This window comes from Schistocerca nitens, chromosome 8 (assembly GCF_023898315.1).
Source record: "Schistocerca nitens isolate TAMUIC-IGC-003100 chromosome 8, iqSchNite1.1, whole genome shotgun sequence".
Lineage (NCBI taxonomy): Eukaryota > Metazoa > Arthropoda > Insecta > Orthoptera > Acrididae > Schistocerca > Schistocerca nitens.
In genome coordinates, this window is record NC_064621.1 from 278,076,227 (window position 1) to 278,098,593 (window position 22,367).

The following is a 22,367-nucleotide window of genomic DNA, read 5'->3' on the forward strand; positions in this document are numbered from 1 at the left end:
AATTTGAGGATTCTTGTAGAAGTTAAGACTCAAAATATCTTAGAAATGTAACATGGAAAGGGTGCCGAAATTTGTAAAGCTTTTTAAAAAGGCGTAAAACAATATAGGTACTAGACATATGTTAGATAATTATAAGTAAAACTTTTTGTAAGAACTATAGTAAAAAACTCCAGCAAAAACCAGAAGCAACGACCCACAAGTTGCAAGAAGTGAAGTATCAAGAAAGAGAAGGATGTAATTAGCAAGACGTGTTCCTACAAGGCAGAAGTGTCGAGAGAAGGGAAAGGACAGTGAGACCAACAAAGGGCACTTGTATCCCAAGTCAGCAGTAAATCTACTGCTAAAGGGAAACCTGCGGGGACAGAGAAGCAAACACCAGACTTTCGCCGCTGTTAAACACTGGGATGCGGAGTCAGTCCAACACAGCAGAATGAGCAAAAAACGGCCGGCGAGAAAACGACTTAGGCAAGCCACCACTGCTAAAAAAAAAGTCTAAAAGTCGTACTACTGCTATTAAACAGCAATGCTGTAGCACTAAACTGAAGAAAACTTCCACAAAGTAGAAATGACATGTCCAAACAATTTATCAAACTGTTACTAAGAGAAGAACTTCAAAGCGACTAGTTGTCAATAAATATTCCAATATCCTGGCCAGAGAAGAACCAGGAATCAAGTAAGAAGCAGAGAAAAAAAGGAAAACAGAAGTTGAAGATTCACAAGATTGAGACCAAGAAAGAAGATGGCTGAAGAATAGACGACATACCTTTCCAAATCCCTATCCTATTGTAAACTGGTCGTCTGCAAAGTATTACAACGAAAAGCAACCGCTTTCAGCGACATATAACGATGCCTTTCACGCATACAAAGCCAGTAAACCAAGAGAGTCCGCACTCACATCTCAGTTCCATTACGGGACCTCCACAACAGCAATACACTGTTGCAAAGCCAACAAGAAATGACGAATGAAGCTATACATCAAATACTTGCCCACATCCATCTTTCTCAAGTCCATCAACTTCGTGCAAAAACATTCGTCAACCTCATGCATAAACATTCATAGGTTTGTGAAAATGTGTGAAATCATGTGATGTAGGAATTGTGCAAAAGACGCAAGTGAAAATCTAAATAAGTAAAGCACACCAGACAGCTGATAAACTACAAAATAACAGTCATTGACTATGGACTTAAGTAAAAATAGACTATCGATAAAAATAAATCATTTCTTCTGAAATGGACAGTGTATAAAGAACAAAAGTAAGGCATAATAAACACTAAAACTACATGTTACTTATTTTCTCCTCATAAAAATGAAAAAATAACTATATTTTACTTACTTCCTCCTTATAACTACAAAGAATAAAAAATTATCTTGTTGGATGTTTTCCCTTTTTTAACATTTGTACCATTTATTAGGACAATATCTCAATACTTATGTATGTATATTTCTTTGTCAAAGCAATTCTTGGAAATAATTCTTATTTGTTAGTGTAACAATGTTGAAATGGATGTCTAGAAACAAAAACATTTTTTAAATAATAATCAACAATATTCACAGTACTTACTTGTACACGATATTTCGAAAATGTGTTAGGAATAGGTTTTACTTAATTACTACATTTATAAAAAAAATATTTCTAATAAAATCGATGTGAAAGACTCCTCACTTTCGATAACAAACTTCTTAAAAAAACAAACCTCACACTTAAGTAAAGAAAGAAAATAATTAGAAACTAATAATGATAATAGCATAAAAATATTCTTCTCTTGTCAATATAAACATATTTTTGAGAATAATCAGGAAGAATATAAAAATATAAATTAGTAATACAAACTGGCATAGAACAAGAATAACATGGCTGAACAGTAGTCAACAAAATTTAGATAAAGGAATCTTTGACTGACTTAGACAACGATTCAATCATTGCCTAACTTCAGTGCAAAAATTAAGTTCGAAGGGTGGTGATATGTAAGGTGTCAGGCAAATCCAACATCTTCCATGAAAAACCTGACATCATAGGAAATTCGGCAGTATGTCACATAGCTCCGAATTAATCCTGACATTAAATTAACCAAAGTAATACGATCAACAAGTGAGCAAATGGAATACGACGGACTAACACAAGAACGCCTAAATGCATGTCATACCTTCCCACCGTGAAACAGACGCAATTCTGAGGGGAGAAACGAGAAGCCGAGAGCAGAGTCGTGTAGGCTAGGAGGCCCTACAATAAGGGACGGACACCCACATTGCCGGCTGATCACCAAGAGCAGCCCCCAGCCCATGTTAAAAGATATAGCCCTCCAGGTGAACAGTATAGATCTTACGATAACACTAAAAGGACCACACCAGCTTCAAGTTTTAGCGTGAGACTATACGCGTCTCTGTTACGTTGTAAACATTAAAAACATTGCCCCACCACGAAAAGTATAACGTTTCTCATTGGGTAGACAGAATTTTTGTAGGCGGAGCTTAAGGTTAACATTGAGACCCTGATTGGTCAGTTGAAAACACAGCCAGATACCTTTTTCTTAAACCCACTTTAGTAAATTGTAGTAAAGAGAAGTTAGAGAGAGCTGCTACCGAGACGGCGTGGTGTGTGGAGCTGCGCCGCCCGCCGCCCATGACGGTGACTAACCACCGACAAGGTAATGAACACACGCATAGCCGAATAAGAGCACGTAAGGCTTCACTCAGAACTGCAGAAGTCTCATCTGTTTCATCCCCTTTTTGCGTAATACTAGTGTCCATCGTCAATTAAAGCTCATGGTATTCACATTTGCTACCTGAAGTTAAAATCTGAAACGCGATGATTTTTCTGTTATATAATTACTGAGAAGCCACATCAGCCACTGTAATTTACGACAAGTTAAATAAGTAATTAAAGATAATTAAGGGTCACTGTAGACCATTTGTGATAGTTTTCTCTTTTATGAAACTTGATTTAAAACTAGATTATAGATGTGATATGGCATAGGTCATCCTTCGATCCATTATAGAACTTGGAAACCTATTCAGGGAATATTCGTTTACATTTTTGTTGAACGCAGTTGGTTTTTATCGTCCTGTATTAAAATATTTCCTTTTCTCAATAGTGCAATTTATAAACAATGTTTTGTGAGTAGAATAAAAATTCCAATGGTAAACTTAACTGCTTTTTCGACTTTATTTTACCAGCTAACTAAAAATAGGATAGCCTTGAATCCCTTCCACTAAATTTAGTTAGTATTAAGATTCGTTTACAAGGAGTGCAGTGGAGCTGACGCTGAAATCATTAAGTATTTGATTATATCATCGCTAGTCTCACTGAATTCTTCTGAACTCTACATGTCATGTGTGGTCTGGCGTCTCCTTACCAGCAGCAGGTCCCAGGTTCAAACTAGTCAATTCCCTAAAAAAACACGCTCAGAGCGTCGTTGCGCGAAAGAGATAGGGAGACACGACTCAGAACAAATAGACACCACGAGGAATGTTAAACAGTCGCCTTTGTCAAGATCGTTCTCCACAAAGTCCGAGTCCACCGGATACTGTTTTCACCATAATTATGCAACGGCTTCGAGAACGGGAATCTTCACCGTCAGCAGGCGTGACTGTGGTGCTCCAAGGAGACGTTGCGTAACGCGGTCGGAAGAGATCGTGCTGCATAAAGTTGAAGAGAACCCGTCAATGACTACACGAGCGATTTCTTTGGGTATTAATGGGTGGAACTGTAAAACAAGTAATATGCTGGGTCACGCCTAAACAATTACTTGTAAAAATAGTCGGGTTGCCAACACATTTTGAAATATTTGTAGCACGGAAACGGTACGTTTTCGGACATGGGTTCCAATTCACAATATCATGTACTCTCTCCCCTCTACCAGTTCTAGAAGTCTGTAACGGGAATGTCCCAACACCCATCGAACGTACAAAAAGTTCGACCGTTTCTAGTATTCAAGGCAAATTATATCACGACAGACGAGCGGATTTTCCATCGGTAACTTGCCGTCTAAATGTATACACAATTCATGGGAGAGAACAATGACTGAGAGGGAACTCGTTATTCAGGCTTTTGACAGGGGCTCACATTATTTTGTCACTGGACAGCGTATCTTACAATGCCCCTTGGAACTAGATTACCTGTCAACGTGACGTAGTGAAAACGAGAACAATAAAAGCACTCATCTGGTTGATATAATTAACCAACATACAGATGAGCGCCAAAGGTCTCCTCACTTTTCGATAATTTTTTTTTTTTCTGGCGAACACGGATTACTGGAGGGATTGCGACGCACGTCCCGCAGTGATACCGGTGATCGAATGGCGGTGAGTGATGATCGCCGAGATAAGAGCGGCCGCCTTTATAGAGCGCGGGCCGGCTGTGCGGGCGCCGGCTCCTCCCGCGTGACCCGCCGTCGCCATGGTACGCATCCTGGTGCTCGTCGTCACCCTGGCGTCGCTCGCCGCCGTCCAGGGGGCGGTGCCCCAACGCAGCCCGGCCGCGGCGGCTCACCAGCACGTCGACCTGGACACGGTAGGCAGGCAGCGCTCTGGCTGGTCCACCCGCTCTCACGTCTGGGCCTACCTCAACTGATGCAGCCTTTTACTGTAGCTGTTGCAGAGTCTCCGAGCGAAACTAGAGGCCGAACAGGGGGCGTTCTCGGATCGCAGCCCTCTTCCAGATTCCCACAAGCACATCGATGTGGACGCGGTAAGTACTAATCCGTTAGCCGGTACAAAAATCGCCGGCCGGGGTGGCCGAGCGGTTGTAGACGCTACAGTCCGCGCGACCGCTATGGTGCGAATCCTGCCTCGGGCATGGGTGTGTGTGATGTCCTTCGATTAGTTAGCTTTAAGTAGTTCTAAGTTCTAGGGGACTGGTGACCTCAGAAGTTAAGTCCCATAGTGCTCAGAGCCATTTGAACCGAAACTCCAACGATAAAATTTGCTTTGTAACTCGAGAAGAATTAGGACCACCTTTCCTCGAGAAGAGTGGGCGGACCTCAATGGCATAATATGTATAGCACAACCGCGTGCACAGACCTCCATGCGTCTAGGCATGAGCATCTATCTCAAACGAATGCCATGTCGAGCACACTGCATCTTGCGGTAGCTTACCAGTAAGTGACGTAGCAAATGAACAGGAGTCAGTAAACAAGGAAAAAGCACCAAATTTTTAGGTGTATATGCTGATGAAAACTTGAGCTTCAGCCTCGTAACATATTTCGATATTTCCGCTCACTAGAGAAACGTCCAGTGGCATCCACGTCAGATTTAGTGGTAAGATGGGCCAGTGGATAACTCGTCGAAAACTGAACACAGATGAAGCATGTAAACGGGAAGAAGGTGTACTAAACTGTGAAAAAGAAAGAAAAATTGGAACAGTGAACTGTCTAGTCTCAAGAAGTGCAACATCGACCAAATGTTAATAGCTACGGCGGCGTGGTTATGTGGTCACGGTGCTGGAATAGGAGCAGGTAGATCCCCGCTCAAATCTCCCTCATGCCCCGCATTTTTTTACTTCTTATAATAATGAACCAAGTCGTTGGTTGTAGGGCATTGCCACCCCAAGGAAGTTGTATTCAAATTTGTATTCGTGTCGTGGTGTAGCGTCCGTTTGCAACAGCGAGGTGTAGGGAAGGGACCGCCAGACGTAACTAGCTCCTATTTGTTCCACGCAAGTACCTCATGTTATGCCTCTTCCGTTCCGTTCCGTTTGAAGTAATGACTCTTGACATCCTTTTTTTGTAACACAGTTCACATCCGATTATTTGTCGTCTCCGTTTCTTTGAGAAGTCTATGCGGCATCTCGCCTTCTGTCACTATTCATCACATTCACTTGCGACGGTATATTCCTACCTCATGGCTCGCTATATATAACCAATATAAAATATGACAATTGCCAAGATTACAGAAGGAGAAGAGACACATCAATGACTGGATGGAAAATTCAAAAATTCGTGAAAAAGGAAGAACGGAACAGGAGGAAGATTTGAATACGGATGGTCTGCTTTGTAGGCTAAAACCGTTATCATACAACCACAACGCTATGAATCTCACATTCCGATCAATGTTTCACATCTTGAGCTTAGGCCGTTCATTGCTTCTGTTTTGCTTCTTCTTTCAGAGTTCTGTACACCTTCTTCCTGTTTTGACGCTGCATCTGTGTCCAGTTTTAGCCGGGCTATCCAATATGCCATTTTACCACTAAATCTGAGGGGCTGTGATGGGGAGTTTCCCTTGCCACTAACTTTTATGGCATAATTTTCTGGAGTGACGGACCACTTAGAAACAAAGTACTTACTGCACAAAAGAGCGCAGTAACAACAATTATTATTAATCGCTTTCCCAGTAACATGAAATGGCTGAAAGGTAGCAAAATATGCATTAAATCAATATTAAACTCATTTCTTCTGGAAAATTCTTTCTATCCCATAGACGAATTTGTATACAGAAAACGGTAGTCTATAAAAATTAAAAAGTGTAGTAGTTGCATGTGTAGGCCTGAAAAATAATTTTTTTATTATTTATCCTGTAAACTGACTCGTTCCGGATCATTTTCCTAAAAAAGTCTTCAAAAGATGTATGGAACGTAAAACTAACATAAACAGTCGCCAAAATATGATGCTCAGATCAACAAGTAGAGTGGACTTCGTGGCCAAAATCATCAAACGCTGGCAAAGCAATAGAGACAGAGCAAGATAAATTAGATGATCTGTTATATGACTTCTTCCAGATCAATCCACGGGAAAACTTTATTGACTCGTACGGTGATGTGCTATCCGGTATATTTCAATCCCACCAGCAATCATAAAAGATCTGCTTCGTAAAATTAAAAACGATCTAGGTCTTCGATAATAAAGCATATACATCCCCATTTTGTACCAGTGTAGCATGTTATATGTAGAAAAGCTCATTAGACAGACTTCAAGAACTGCAAGGAACATTACAACATGCATGAAACATCCATGCAAATAACTTGTAGTCGAAATGAAATACCGCACTAGCCTTAACGTGGTGTAGGTTCACATAGTAAAAAAAATTCCATAGAATTAAGACTTTTAGAAAATTTTATAAGCAGATGTTGAGGTTTCAATTGAACAAGGCATCGTATTTGGAACTCAATTGATCTGCATCTCAGTGGCAACCTCGCTCTGACATAGACAAACAACATCTAGGCACGAGGGCAGAGAAACAAATTTACATGTTGACCCTTAGTACTGTTGTAAGTAACATCTTCTATTTAATAGTAATGATTTATTTACATCTCTTACAATCGTTGTGAGCCACAATTACAATTAAAAAGACGTTGTCTCACATCTTGTTTTGGTTGTAGGGTATCGCCACCCCAAGGAGTTTCGTCAGGTGGCGAAACAAAACACGAAATGTAATGTAAAACGTGAACTATCCGTCTGAAGATGAAGCTATCGGTTCGAAACCGGTAACGGCGATATTTAAATAAATAAATAGCATTGTAAAAAGTGGCTGGTTGCTGTAATCTGTGTGAGAGACAACATATATTTTACACACAGTCACGGGCTCAATAAGACAGTTTTTGACAAAACAGAAATAAATTTAGCTACGTTAAAGACCGAGGCGAATAACGCGAGAAGAACTCAGCTTCAACTGCGACCACTACGCCACGATCACCTCATACTCTGCTTGAAGTCCAGGCAGTAGACACATATAAGAGCACGGACAGCGGCCCTTGAATGAGATAATTTGTTTGGTAATATGGTACCGTCTCCTCGGATGAAAACATGAAAACATAATTACCCAAAAGGGAAAAAAGACCTAGGAGACTAGAAGAACGTTACAAGTAAGGAAGAAAAAGGATAGTAAGATGGATGATCAATAACTGGGAGTCATACGCTATGGTTTGAGGGGAACAGGCCCATACAGGCACACGAGTGAGGAAAGTACAGCAGACTGGTTGGTGAGTAACTTGGGTTAGGTCGTGAACGTAAGGGACTAGGAAGAAAAGAGTGTTGCAGCTAGGTACTACTCACATGGTCGGTTTGTCTAATTTATCAGGTGACAAATACTGTCAGTGCAGCCACCAACCCTATTCTGGCAACAGATGCCATCGTGTAACGATAGTGGGAAATGGGTTGAGGTCATCGCAGAAGGTGGAGCATCTTGGCTAAACAAAGAAAATACAGGTGTCACTTCACTAGATTAAGAGCGTAAGTGATTATAAAGTTCTGCGATTTTGTAAACAATAAAGAACAAAGATCACTTGACGAATTTCCCTTGTAGTGAACCCTGTTTTAAATAAATTTAGGAAAAGGAAGTGTCGAGAGACAATAACTGCCTCTTTATTCCACTTCTAATAGTTTATTTTATTCAGTAACATAAAAAAGTTTTATGCGTTATCTGATATCGATTAGTATTCTGACAAAACATTAACAGGTACCATCCTGATGCCGTTTCAGATGTTCTGATATGACCAACGGTGGCCACTCCCGTTTTCCAGTACAAATTTTTTTGTGCTTGGGACACAAGAGTGGAATTAAGCAAACTTATTCAGTTCTGATATGGGTAGAGATCCTACAATACGAAAATCAGCTCTGAGTTACTCTCAATAATAAACCGTGTGAATACACAACTGTTGTAGAACAGCACAAAAACTACGAGGACAGCAACTGTTGGGTCACGGTCCACATTCGAATAGCACAAGCAGGAACAGATTACGTGAGCTCCTTGCCATCAGTACACCAGTCAAGTTCCCTATGGCTACAGATAGCAGAAAACCACCTTTAGACTTTAGATTGATGCAGGCAGGCGATATATGTAACAGTCGCAACAGGAGAGCTGCAAGGAAAACACGCTTTTTTGTTTCGCATAGCAGCTAAGTTTTTCAGAAAGGCAACAATTATAAATATAGTTTCAAAAATTTGAAACAAGCACTTTTGTAGATATCAGCACACAAACAATACATGCTTTAGAGCTGATGGTTATGAGTGGCTAATGATCCTACCTATATAATGGTCGTCTTTCTCAAAAACTTAGCTGCTTTGCCAAACAGAATAGCGTGTTTTCATTACAGCTTTCCTGTCGCAGATATTCATGAATGATGGACGTAATTGGAATAGGGAGAGATTCACCTTACATAACCGGTAGTATGGCCGAAGAAATATTAGGATATTTTATATCCTTCATGAACTTTGTGTTATGACCTTCAACGTTAACCATACAAAAATAACAAGGATTTTGCGGCTCCCTCCAAACCACAGGAATCGCAAGATGCATTCATTTTCTCTTCCCATTTTTCCACAGTCTCAGTGTCTCAACACATGTATGGCATATCTTGTGCGGTGCCCAGCTTTTGTCTTGATCTCCAAGTCTTACACCAAAGTGGCTGGAAGACGTTTTTCACGAAACTGATAATTTCCTATCTTCTCTTAGCAATTACGTAGTTGCCAGAAACAAAACAGAATACGTTCTGGTTCTCTGAACAACTGTGGCAACTCATTTCTAAGAAACAGCAAAACTACTTTTAACAGCACAAATACACTCCTGGAAATGGAAAAAAGAACACATTGACACCGGTGTGTCAGACCCACCATACTTGCTCCGGACACTGCGAGAGGGCTGTACAAGCAATGATCACACGCACGGCACAGCGGACACACCAGGAACCGCGGTGTTGGCCGTCGAATGGCGCTAGCTGCGCAGCATTTGTGCACCGCCGCCGTCAGTGTCAGCCAGTTTGCCGTGGCATACGGAGCTCCATCGCAGTCTTTATCACTGGTAGCATGCCGCGACAGCGTGGACGTGAACCGTATGTGCAGTTGACGAACTTTGAGCGAGGGCGTATAGTGGGCATGCGGGAGGCCGGGTGGACGTACCGCCGAATTGCTCAACACGTGGGGCGTGAGGTCTCCACAGTACATCGATGTTGTCGCCAGTGGTCGGCGGAAGGTGCACGTGCCCGTCGACCTGGGACCGGACCGCAGCGACGCACGGATGCACGCCAAGACCGTAGGATCCTACGCAGTGCCGTAGGGGACCGCACCGCCACTTCCCAGCAAATTAGGGACACTGTTGCTCCTGGGGTATCGGCGAGGACCATTCGCAACCGTCTCCATGAAGCTGGGCTACGGTCCCGCACACCGTTAGGCCGTCTTCCGCTCACGCCCCAACATCGTGCAGCCCGCCTCCAGTGGTGTCGCGACAGGCGTGAATGGAGGGACGAATGGAGACGTGTCGTCTTCAGCGATGAGAGTCGCTTCTGCCTTGGTGCCAATGATGGTCGTATGCGTGTTTGGCGCCGTGCAGGTGAGCGCCACAATCAGGACTGCAAACGACCGAGGCACACAGGGCCAACACCCGGCATCATGGTGTGGGGAGCGATCTCCTACACTGGCCGTACACCACTGGTGATCGTCGAGGGGACACTGAATAGTGCACGGTACATCCAAACCGTCATCGAACCCATCGTTCTACCATTCCTAGACCGGCAAGGGAACTTGCTGTTCCAACAGGACAATGCACGTCCGCATGTATCCCGTGCCACCCAACGTGCTCTAGAAGGTGTAAGTCAACTACCCTGGCCAGCAAGATCTCCGGATCTGTCCCCCATTGAGCATGTTTGGGACTGGATGAAGCGTCGTCTCACGCGGTCTGCACGTCCAGCACGAACGCTGGTCCAACTGAGGCGCCAGGTGGAAATGGCATGGCAAGCCGTTCCACAGGACTACATCCAGCATCTCTACGATCGTCTCCATGGGAGAATAGCAGCCTGCATTGCTGCGAAAGGTGGATATACACTGTACTAGTGCCGACATTGTGCATGCTCTGTTGCCTGTGTCTATGTGCCTGTGGTTCTGTCAGTGTGATCATGTGATGTATCTGACCCCAGGAATGTGTCAATAAAGTTTCCCCTTCCTGGGACAATGAATTCACGGTGTTCTTATTTCAATTTCCAGGAGTGTATAACCTCACAACACTATAGCATGATAATAATGAACTAAAATGTTCTTCATGACCCTAGATGTGGGTGACAAATATGGATAACTGCTCTATCTTACGAAAAAAAATTTCCTTCACTTGCAGTAAAACTTCTCATTAGAACTAAGGTAGAAATGAAAAATGAGCTTACTTCGTTTGTGAAAAAATTATACGCGATGGAAAGAAACTAATCAGCTGCCTGAAATCACCTTAAGAAAGTGTTTCAGAGTAGCGAAAATTACGTATACGTCAAAAAGAATGTTGCATAGTAAAACCAACGTGTTGTCATGTAGCACTGACAGACGTCTAGGAGGATTAGTTTATCTCTTCAGAGAATAAATGGGATAAAATTTATAAAGAATAAATTGTCATTGTCGAATTTAATGTATTACAGGATAAGTGTGAGTGATCAATTACCCAAGAAAATAATTACGAACAATATGAAAAGTCACCTAAACTGTGTGTAAAACGCTGAACGAAAACGTGCTGTACATGGAATTGGGGAACGTACTCAAAGGTATTGATAAAAAAGTGGTGAAACATCTAGAAGTATGTATATTAAATCAGTCGTTGGCAATTTACAGCTAGACCTCTGAAAGAAAATTTTTGAAAAAGTTATTCGGTAGCTCTCGCTTGGTTCTCATCCTGAGATGACGATAATAATAAATCAATTGGAAACGTGGAAGTTCTTACATAGTGATACTTCTAACACAGCTATTTTAGCAATAAGAATCACATCACCAACCAAGTGAACGTTTCCAGGGAGATCAAAATAATGTGTTAGGAAACTCCTTTATAAAAAGTTTGGTAAGGACAAATGTCACAAGTACAGAGGACAATATTTTTTTATAAGTTTATTGAAGCTTTTTACGGGATACAACTCATTGTTATGTAAAATTTTGGGATTTTGTGAAACTAATGGCGCACCTGACAAATGGTTAACATAGTATTTAATGAAAAATTTGTGAAACTGTATTACGTATTTACACAGTTGTAGGCGAAGACAATATTTCTCCTACGGTGAAGTAAGAGAGTTCGACAACAGTCAATAATTGGTGTATGACTACGTCTCATGCAATTAAATTACCTTCCATTTGATACACAGTGAATAGAATTGGTTGTTTTAGCAGATGTGAATATAATCAGTCCCTACAGATATACAGCAAAATAAGAAATTGCGAAAAAGTCTTTAAAAATTATTCACTGGTGTTCTGCAGCTGCTCAATGTCTGAAGTTTTTTTTTATGTTAAGCATACACAGTTCTGCAAATCAAAGGACAAAACACCAACTATTAATGTTATGCACGAGGAAGAACTTCTGCGTGCGTACACTTTTGTGCTATGTGTCTGTGTTGTTCTAAAATGTGATTAACGGGTTTCACCTTGTAGCAAAACACTTATAGCTGTGTTAGAAAAGAAGGCAAACCCAGTCTTCATTAAAACTAGCAATAGTCTGTAGAGGTATGAACAGTTTACATTCAAAATAGTTTACCTCAAACCTACTATATGAAATGCCCAACAGATAGAACTATATTCTGAAGTTATCTAAAGATGTTTCTTCTTGGTTGCTACGCCTATGCGACAAAAGTACTTCAGTTTTTAAATTTGTAGCTCCTGTAGTATAAAGGAATTGAAAAATATTTGTTTCAGTTGTGTACTGGCTTACATGAATCTAAGAACTAATTTAGTATCACATTTACTGATGTTGTTCCTGTCACTATCACATATATCGTCTAACTTACTCACAGAAAAAGTACTTGTTTAGCTTAGTTGCCCTGTGTTGCAGTTTCTGCAGAAACTCAGGACAAGCCTGGAGCATAAAGAGGGGGTGGCCTCAGACCGCAGCCCTCATCCAGAGGTCCTTGAACGCCATCCGGACATCGACCTAGAGACGGTAAGAGCTGACGTTCAGACACCATCCTTGACGCGTTCTGTGTCGGAATTAAGACTTGAGTAGCACTAAAAAGCTGCAATGTGTAATAGTTATGACAAAGTTAATTCACAGAATGTGCCAGATCGGGTCTCAGGCGCCGACACATACTATCCTAACACGTTTCGCAGATAGGCTCGCACTTTAAACATGACAACAGTGGTTATTTTCCGCGTCATACTATGTAAAAATTTATAAATTTTTATTTGTGGGACATCCACAGCTTTTTTGAAACATGTTCATTGTAAACAAAGCCGCCACAGTTGTAAAATATTTTTATTGACCCAACTCTCGTTCGACAGAAGTTTGCTACAAGTTACCACGGTTTCGGAACCTTAGCCCCACCATCAGGTGTATTTGAAATCTAGTGCTAGTAGGTGGCCATTTCTACTCCCGAACACCGAGCGATGTGGCGCAGTGGCTAGCGTACTAGACTCGCATTCGGGAGGACGATGGTTCAATCCCACGTCCGGCCATCCTCATTTAGGTTTTCCGTGATTTCCCTAAATCGCTCCAGGCAAATGCCGGGATGGTTCCTTTGAAAGGGCACGGTCGACTTCCTTCCCCGTCCCTTCCTAGTCCGATGAGACCGATGACCCAGCTGTCTGGTCTCCTCCCAAAAATAACCCAACCCAATCCCATTCCCGAACAAGTAGTAGGCAAACATTTACCGTAGGTGGACCGTCAAATAACGTTCCAGAATGTGGCTAAGTGTGGCTCCAAAGATTCCTAACTTTGAAACGCGGCCTAGGAACATGTCTTTTGTCCCAAGATTGTCATCGGAATGCAAGGCTTTCGGGCGTATCTGAGAGAACAGACACCACCCATGTAACTGTTTAGATACGCCGCGATGTGTATTCGACTATTGGGTGCATACGGCTATTTCAGTGTGGGTGCATACCATCGGTTATCCCCTCGCAGGAATACAGCGAGGCTGCAAGCAACGGGGAAAATGAACGGGATCTCAACATCAGTAGTGAGCAGCACTTGGGAATATGGGTCGGATGCGAAGCACCTGGATGCTGAGGCGGTTGAGGCAACCGTTCTAGAGAAGTGGAGCGTACGTCTTCGAGTCTCGGTCAGGCACAAATTTCCTAGAGCAGCTGTTGAATTATTTCAACGCCCAAAGCAGCTGCGTCGTACGAACTTGTGTATTTCGATCCTGTCTCATGCTTGGTTTCACGCCAGTGTTAGTTGCACGTTAACAGCGATCTACAGCAGTATGAATGTACTTACTGATGCAGAGTTGGTCGATATAAATCGCGTGCAAGAGTTCACTGAATGCAACGGGAGAGTGGCACGAAGACCTATGCTGAAATGTTCCCTCACCTACAGCCACCACATCGCAATACTTTTGTATCTGAGGTTCTTGCATTTCTCTGTGTTTTGTGTTTTGGGATGCATACTGTATTGTTGTGAAGGTATTTTCACAGAAACTAGGATGATCGCCGTAACAACCGAATACATGTTAATTATGTCATTACTTTGTAATGTGCCGCCGGAGAACGCGGGTCCCTTGTACCCAAATAGTAAGAAGGTACTCCTGTACAACCTCTGAAGGTTTGTCGGTATAGTTCTGGTTCATCCTGTATGTCCCTCCGTGTGCATTGTGAGCAGCAAATAACTCTCTACTAATGTCTCTATTAATTCACACTGATTGCTATACCTTTCGGAAGTACGTTATGCTGGCTGAAACTTGTTGAACGTTATACCAAGTTATCGACCAATGCCTTACTGTTGCCACTCCAGAGCTTTGCACTTGAATTGTTCGACAGAAAGAAGGACCACCGCACTGTCACGATGGATGTCCGCGCGTTATTTTTTATAGATCAATGGTAGTCAAACTTCCTTGCTCAGAACCCAAGTATAACATTGTGGGGACACACCTCGGTCTGCATATTTACAAATCTTATTATTTGTTGGTAACCTACGTAAATTAGTACGTTATGAGCCCCCAATATACTAAGTATAGTAGGAGCGTGATAAGTTGCCCGCCAGTCCGCAAGTAATGATCGTTAAAAGTCGGCACCATTCGGGACATTCAGAGTCGATCGTTCTCTGTTTCCGATTGGTGCCATCCTCAACGAAACCAAATATGTGACATTGCAATTGCCTAACGAACTATTGTTGTGTTGTCTGTGTGAGCGAATGATTGTGTTATAACAGTAAATGTACTCATATTGAAATGAATTATGCAATATGAGACACTATCACAAATGTTTACTAAATGTTACAAATGTCGTTTATCTTCTGCTCACTGCCTTGCACTGCAAACAACCTTAATTTAATTTCATATTCCTGCTACAATTTGATTACTTTTTCTCATTTTGAGAGAGCTGAAGGGCGAACAGTTTGTCAACCATTCAATAGCCAAGATCGCATAAAATATGAAGAATATGTTAAAATATTTCTGTCTCTGTAAGTCTTCTTCTTTGTTACTGAGCAGGAAAACTACTCTCTTAAGAAGGCATTAACGTTAGTTGACGTTCATGGAGTCTACTGTTAGTGGCTAGTAGTATATTATTATAAAATAGGACCGAGAACCACAGGCCGCAGAAACACTTTATCCGGGCCGCAAGCGGCCCACTGGCCGCAGTTAACGACCACTGTTGTAGATGCCTACTTTCTCCACGATAACGCCGCATTGCCTCTTAAAACTTTAGTGCCACAGGCTTGCCACCTTCTCCGTACTTGGTTCGGAGCAGAGCTTTTGCGATTCAAAGACAGGTGACAGCAGTTTATTTCCATTTGAGTGATTGTGCGAGTGTGAATTCGTGTGGCTATAAACAGCAGAATTTAACATTTAGGGGTCTTCCGAGACCGACCCGTCTCACTTGAAGTGTACTACTAGGTAAGAATGGTGCTCACCACGAAAAATGTCTAAGAGCGAACTGCAAATGTACAAGAGAAAATAATCTTACATTCAAGTAATTTTTTAGTGTGACCACTATTTACTTAATAAAATCTTCAGACCTGCCGGTAATACCATTTCTCATATTCATAGCTCAATGTTTCAAGTACAACACTTGTAATTTCCCTTAGAGCCGTCGCTCTTCATATGGCTAAAAAGATAGGCACGAAGAGACCCTTCCACTCCGAAAATCGCATGGTCACCGATACGGTTGAAACCTTTAGTGTTACACCTTTGATTATCACACTTGCCTAAGATGTTTGTAAATGTCTGTTACTTTCTTGAAGTCACATGGCCTAATCGCTCGGAGGAAAGAAGCAGGGCAGGATATTGAAGGCTGGTTCTCGGTTCCTAGTCCTCTACAACTTGTTACTAATGTCCTTCAAATTATCTACAGATCCGAGAAAAAGTAGCAAGTATGTGATATAGCATTAGCCAGTGGGCCGTTACTGGATTCAGCTGTTAGTGTAAAAACCATCGGTAACGGCGAAAGGCAGTGATTCAGCAGTAAAGTGGAAACTAAATTCGTCCAAACAATAATCGAGGAGTTCCTCGAAGTTCATAAAATAACTGCTGCACTGTGGTAAAAGGAAGAAAGCCAGGCACTTCGTAACTGCCGATTTTGCATAGATTGTTACAGGAAGGGCTCTCTCTCTCTCTCTCTCTCTCTCTCTCTCTCTCTCTCTCTCTCTCTCTCTCTCTATCCCTCATCTTTAATATCGACCGAATGAATCTACCTGTCACGTTGCACTCTCTTTCGGTGTTTTCCTCTTTTTTTTCGTAACACTTCCGGCCTCAAGGGCTGTCTTGGCACCATTGTTCTATGTTTTATATTAATCAGACATTTCTTCTTGTGGCGGATGATGAAAATGCATTCTGTTACTAAATAGCCAGGATTCAAACGCCTTGACTTATAACTTTTTGTTGCTCTTGTGAAACAGACCAAGATTTTCTGATATCTTCAAATCAGTTTTGCTCGTAGATGGCGTGACATGCAGGACTTACCGTGCAGTGCCTTGACAACGGTTGCTGAGGCTCATTGATTTACAGCAAGACCTTCCAGTATATAGCTTACAAATCATCGCTGATGTTCACCCGTAGGGTGTGAGAACATAATGGAAGACATCAGTTCTAAGATTTGTTACCCGACGTGACAAATGGAAATACGAAGTTATCATGCATATTGTAGTTCTCGTGATTTATATAAACCTCTCAAGTTCATAAGCAGAACATTAGTGGGTGGATTACTACCCACAAAAAGCTTCAACGCAGCACAAGTACAAGTATATTAAAATTTTTATAATTTCTTAGGATCGATCGAAAGCGAAAAGAAAGGAACAGAAAAGTAGTCCACTGAAGCTTTAGTTAACTCTGTGGCAAACCGCGTTTGAGTTGATTCATAATGCCGCACAAGCAAAAGTCGATACCATTTTATTGTTCCTGTCGCTGCTATATGTTTCCCCGAGACATTATTACTCAGTCCTGAAGGAAATTTCTGCACTAACAAGAGGTACATTTTTAGAGCTCGCAATTCCACATAGTAGAAGTATGCAAATATCACCATTGAGTCTGCTACGCGATGCAGAATCTGTTGCAGTTTATTGTGAATAACAAGACAACAGAACACCACTGGCGACACCGCCAAGGTCATTCAGTTGCTCCGTCACATTGCTGACCAACAAGGAGTCAGATAAATGACGATAATGCAGCCGTTCATTCCGTTCGTAAAACAAGGCCACGTAAAATGGCAGTATTCAGCATCATTCATTACTGTACAACGTCGCCACATCTAGTCAGGCTCCACAGTCAACAGAAGTCCTTTCTGTAGTAGAAGCCACACGCAGGAACCAACAGTTGCCGGCCTGACGAAGTGCAAACGTGTTGTCGATAAATTCAGTCAGGTAAATCTGATCTACCAAAGTTGGAGTGTCACGGGAGGAAAAAGTAGTGACAACACACCATTGAATCAATGCATCTCGCACCAGCATTAGCGAAGGTGATCGTCGCAACTGTTTTTAGCACTGTAGATAAGTACGGAACGGTTCAACATGGAAACAATCAACAGGCATTATGATTACGTAGCAGTAGTAGTAGTAGTATTAATGTATCATTTTTATAATATAGTCGGTCATGTTATGGTATTACAGTTAAAGAAAAAACGATATAATGAGTATATACAGTAATTTATATACTTACAGGATTTACATACTTAGAGATCTAGTTTGATAACGATACGATAGGTAATCGGTCGCAGTCGGTCGTGTCCTTACAGCAAAAAGTATCCTGCACTTCTCCGAAGTAATTTATGGAAATTACGGAAAACCTAAATCACGGCTAATAGATGCAGATCAGTGCTTCTATCCTCCAGCACACAAGGCCAGTGGAATCTCTTTCGATTCAACAGTACTGTACAATATTGATCTGCCAAGAAGTTATTTATTTATGTAATAAGCTAGTGCTACACGATTCGTTCATTTCTTAATCTCTATCTCTGAACAAAAAACACACATATTATTTCATAATGTAAAATATAGTCTCTCTCAACTGATATAGCGACTATGGCGACGATTTTTGGTAACCATTTTAAGTATCGCAACTGTCCAATTGCTTAGCTGCAAAATTGGGTCAGCATCTCTCCATAATGAATGAGATGTTGAGCTCAGAAAAAGGATAAAATATTGCCATTATCCATTACAAAGCTTTGGACTATGGTTTCTCAGAAAATAAAAGAAACCATTTGCAGAGCGGAAATGTTGTAAAAAGACAGGTGTTTTATTATTATTATTCCGCGTCACATTTCTTTAATAACCTTCTTGGTCAATTTGTGATACAATTTTGTTCCATTGGCGAAAATCTTGCTTTTAGTCTTATGTTTATTTTTTCTTGCTAAATGCAAGCTTAATGTAGGGCTTGTTACGTTGTCATGGACAGAGTTGTTTGTGCTGTATTTGATTTAATTTACTGATCGACTGAGCGTAGACTGCCTTAACGATGCCTACCGAGTGTTAGTGTTATTTTTACATACCGTGCGATGTCGTCGAGACGCAAATAAAAGTGGTGAAATGTTGTCACTCAACAGCAAGTATCGAAGATGTGATCGTGGTACATAGTCAGCTCAAGAAAAACTACAGGAAGAACGCAGCGTCACGACAAGAGAACTGATGTCTGCTGTCGCAGTTCATTGGCTTCTGATACAAACTGTGCCACTCACAGGCTTGTTCATGGTGCACTTAACATTAAACCTATAATTCTCCCAGGAACTATACGTATAGATTATCATGACCATCGCCCACAAAATATTATTCTGTATTAATTTACGAAGCGTCATGAGCCTCATGACATAGTCAGTTACTATTGTAGTGGCCAATTTTTCCGAATTAGATACAGACTGACGTTCAAGGTGATACTGAAGTCTCCAGAGACACAATGGTACATTCCAAAGTAGTTCCTTTAAAAGAACTTTGAGATACAGTACAATATACATAAAAAACAGAATCTCTCGAGTGTAAATGATAAGATGGAGAGTTCATTCACGTTATCATATAGCTTCACCGCAACACACCCAACCTGATTCGCAGATAACATTGTTTGTGGTTGCTTGTGCAGATATAACGTTGATGACTGACAAGATAAAGTCAAGATCGTATCTTTGAGTTAAGTATCACATATGAATCTGAGTCAACCCATAGGCGTAACTGGTATGGTCAAGGTACATAGTTGACCAACTTCATTATCTTATATTGAAAAGCGCCTCGAAAAAAGCATAATCTGCATGAGAAACGATTATTGTGGTATAAATACAAATAAAAACTGTTCACGTATTAACACAACTATCATGGTTTCAGCAACACTGTATCCCCGACTGTAATGAACCATTTTCCATAAGTCTCCTTACTTAGTGCGTCGCATTCGGGAGAAGGGAGGTTCAATTCCGGCCAACCTGATTTAGGTTTTCGGCGATTTCCCTAAATCCCTTCAGGAAAATGCCGGGCACGGCCGACTTCCTCCCCATCCTTCCTTAGTCCGATGAGACCGATGACCTCGCAGTTTGGTCTCCTCCCCCCCAAATCAACCCCGACTCAGTGCATCCCGATGTATTCCCTGGTATCTACAACATTAATTATAGGAAAGCTATATGCACAAGTTTCAAGTGGAAAAAAAGTCTTCCATTAGATCGCCGTTACCTAGGTCGACATGTAGTCACGGAAAGTCTAAAAAAAAGTCCTTATCTTCCGCCAGTTCGTCTGGCTGTACGCACAGTACGTGTGGACCGCCATGGCTCATACACACTTCTTACACTTTCCGTCAACTTAGGCTTAACACCACTTTCAGGAGACAATCTTCGACTAAAGGTCTTCATTGTAAGTCCTCTGAAAACAAAGATGTTAGTCTGAAATTATCGTTTACAAACATATTTTAGTATCAAATCTATAACAGCTGTAGGCGCCTCCGGAAGAACTGTGGAAGAAATAGCTGCAGTTTTGTCATGTTTACGCTTTATGTCATACCGTGGAGGAGTGCAGCATATTCCAACCTACAGTGATTAGTATCAGTGACTCTTTTTGCCCGTTGTATCTTCTAAAGACAAGATGGGGATAGCACAATGAAGTGAGAACGTGTCTTGCACTATCATAAACGTACGATAATTCAGTGGATGTAGGAATACAACTAGAAATACAGTCTTTAACGGTTTTTGTGTATTGTTGTAATTACGTACTTCCGCACAAAAGGCGGGAACTATAATGTGAATTTTCTCCCAGTGCCATTTTTTTTGTAAACGATCCACTATGTATCAGAGAGTTTTAGGAAAAATCTAAAATATACTCAAGTTTTATCAAATGGCTCTGAGCACTATGGGACTTAACATCTGTGGTCATCAGTCCCCTAGAACTTAGAACTACTTAAACCTAACTAACCTAAGGACATCACACACATCCATGCCCGAGGCAGGATTCGAAGCTGCGACCGTAGCAGTCGCGCGGTTCCGGACTGAGCGCCTAGAGCCGCTAGACCACCGCGGCCGGCCAAGTTTTATCTTGTGGTGCCAGAAGAATTCAGTCGTTCTATAAACTATCAATTTGAGGTTTCAGGTAGAGTACGCAATATTCTGTTAGTTGCCACTATTTTCAAATATGTGTCCCGTGCCACATAGGTGAGCTGCTGACCTTCATTTGTCACAGTTCAGCCTGAGTGCTGGCATGTCATTATATCTCAAGTCTTTATGCTATAGTTCTTCAAATTCAACGTATTTATTTTATAAATACAATGTCTGTCTACACTGTAATTGTAAATTGTCTTTACTTTTCAACATTCTTATTGCATTGCGTTTGAGCAGAGAACTATTCCGAGAAATTTGAGTTCTGAAGACGGAGGTAAATCTCCGAAACACGTGGCGAACGCTTCTGACATACACGTATGCACACTGACGAAAAAAGGCGCAACATCAAGGAGTTGTGCGGCGTAAACGAAAGTTTATAGACGTGTTTCTACATCTAAAAGGTGATGTCTATTCAGATTTCACACCAGTCGCGCTAGTAAAGCCTTTAAGAGGATGCAAATCAGATTTGCCTTAAATCCGAGCGGTAAAGGTCAAGAGCGTTAGTTACCTTTGAGATTGGACGTTGTGAGTTGACGTTAGTTAAGATTGCCTTTGAGGTGACAAAGATGCCACTGTCAGCACCTCACAGTGTTTGAACGAGGTCGTGTAATAGAGCTACGATAATCTGGATATTCCTTCTGCGTTGCTGCAGAAAGACTTGGCAGGAATATAGCCACTGTACATGACTGCTGGTAACGGTGGTCATGAGACTGTTCGGTCCCTACACGACCGAGCTCCGGACTACCACGTGTAATTACCGAGAGGGAAGACCATCACGTTCGGCATATGGTACTGGCGCGTCGTACTGCATCTGGAGTAGCAATGTCAGCAGCAGATGGCACCAGAGTGACACAACGAATGACAGCTCCGAGCCATACGCACTGGTGCGTGTATTCCACTGGCCCGAGATTACTGTCATTTGCGACTTCATATGTGTCAATCGAGAGCTCACTGGAGGGCATGGTTTGGTCTGTTGTGTTTTCTGATGAAAGCTGGTTCTGCCTCGGTGCCAATGGTGGCCGTGTTTTGCTAGAAGGAGGCAAGTTGAGGGCCTTCAACCAAATTGTATGCGTGCTACACACGCTTAACCTACAACCCGGAGTTTCGGTCTGGGGCGCAATTTCGTACAACAGCTGGACCACTCTGGTAGTCATCCCACGCAACCAGACTGCCAACTTGTACGTCAATCTGTTGATTCGGCCTGTTGTGCTGCCATTCATGAACGGCATCCCAGGAGATGTTTTCTAACAGAATAATTCTCGCCCACATACCGCTGTTGTAATCCGACCTGCTCTATAAACTGTCGACATGTTGCCTTGGCTACATTTCATTACCCTACATTAATTTCCGCAGCTCGTGGTCGTGCGGTAGCGTTCTCGCTTCCCACGCCCGGGTTCCCGGGTTCGATTCCCGGCGGGGTCAGGGATTTTCTCTGCCTCGTGATGACTGGGTGTTGTGTGATGTCCTTAGGTTACTTAGGTTCAAGTAGTTCTAGGGGA

At 42.0% G+C, this 22,367-nt stretch overlaps 1 protein-coding gene across 1 annotated transcript in view; it reads left to right on the top strand.

The window, feature by feature from the left end:
• Positions 1-4,373: 4,373 nt before the first annotated feature.
• Positions 4,374-22,367, top strand: part of LOC126198881 (lipase 3-like) — a 78,940-nt gene continuing 60,946 nt past the window's right edge. Inside the window, exons 1-3 of the mRNA XM_049935486.1 lie at positions 4,374-4,511; positions 4,590-4,688; positions 12,716-12,823. Of these exons, the coding sequence (XP_049791443.1) occupies positions 4,398-4,511; positions 4,590-4,688; positions 12,716-12,823 (321 nt within the window). The 5' untranslated portion in view covers positions 4,374-4,397. The remainder of the gene's footprint in view (positions 4,512-4,589; positions 4,689-12,715; positions 12,824-22,367) is intronic.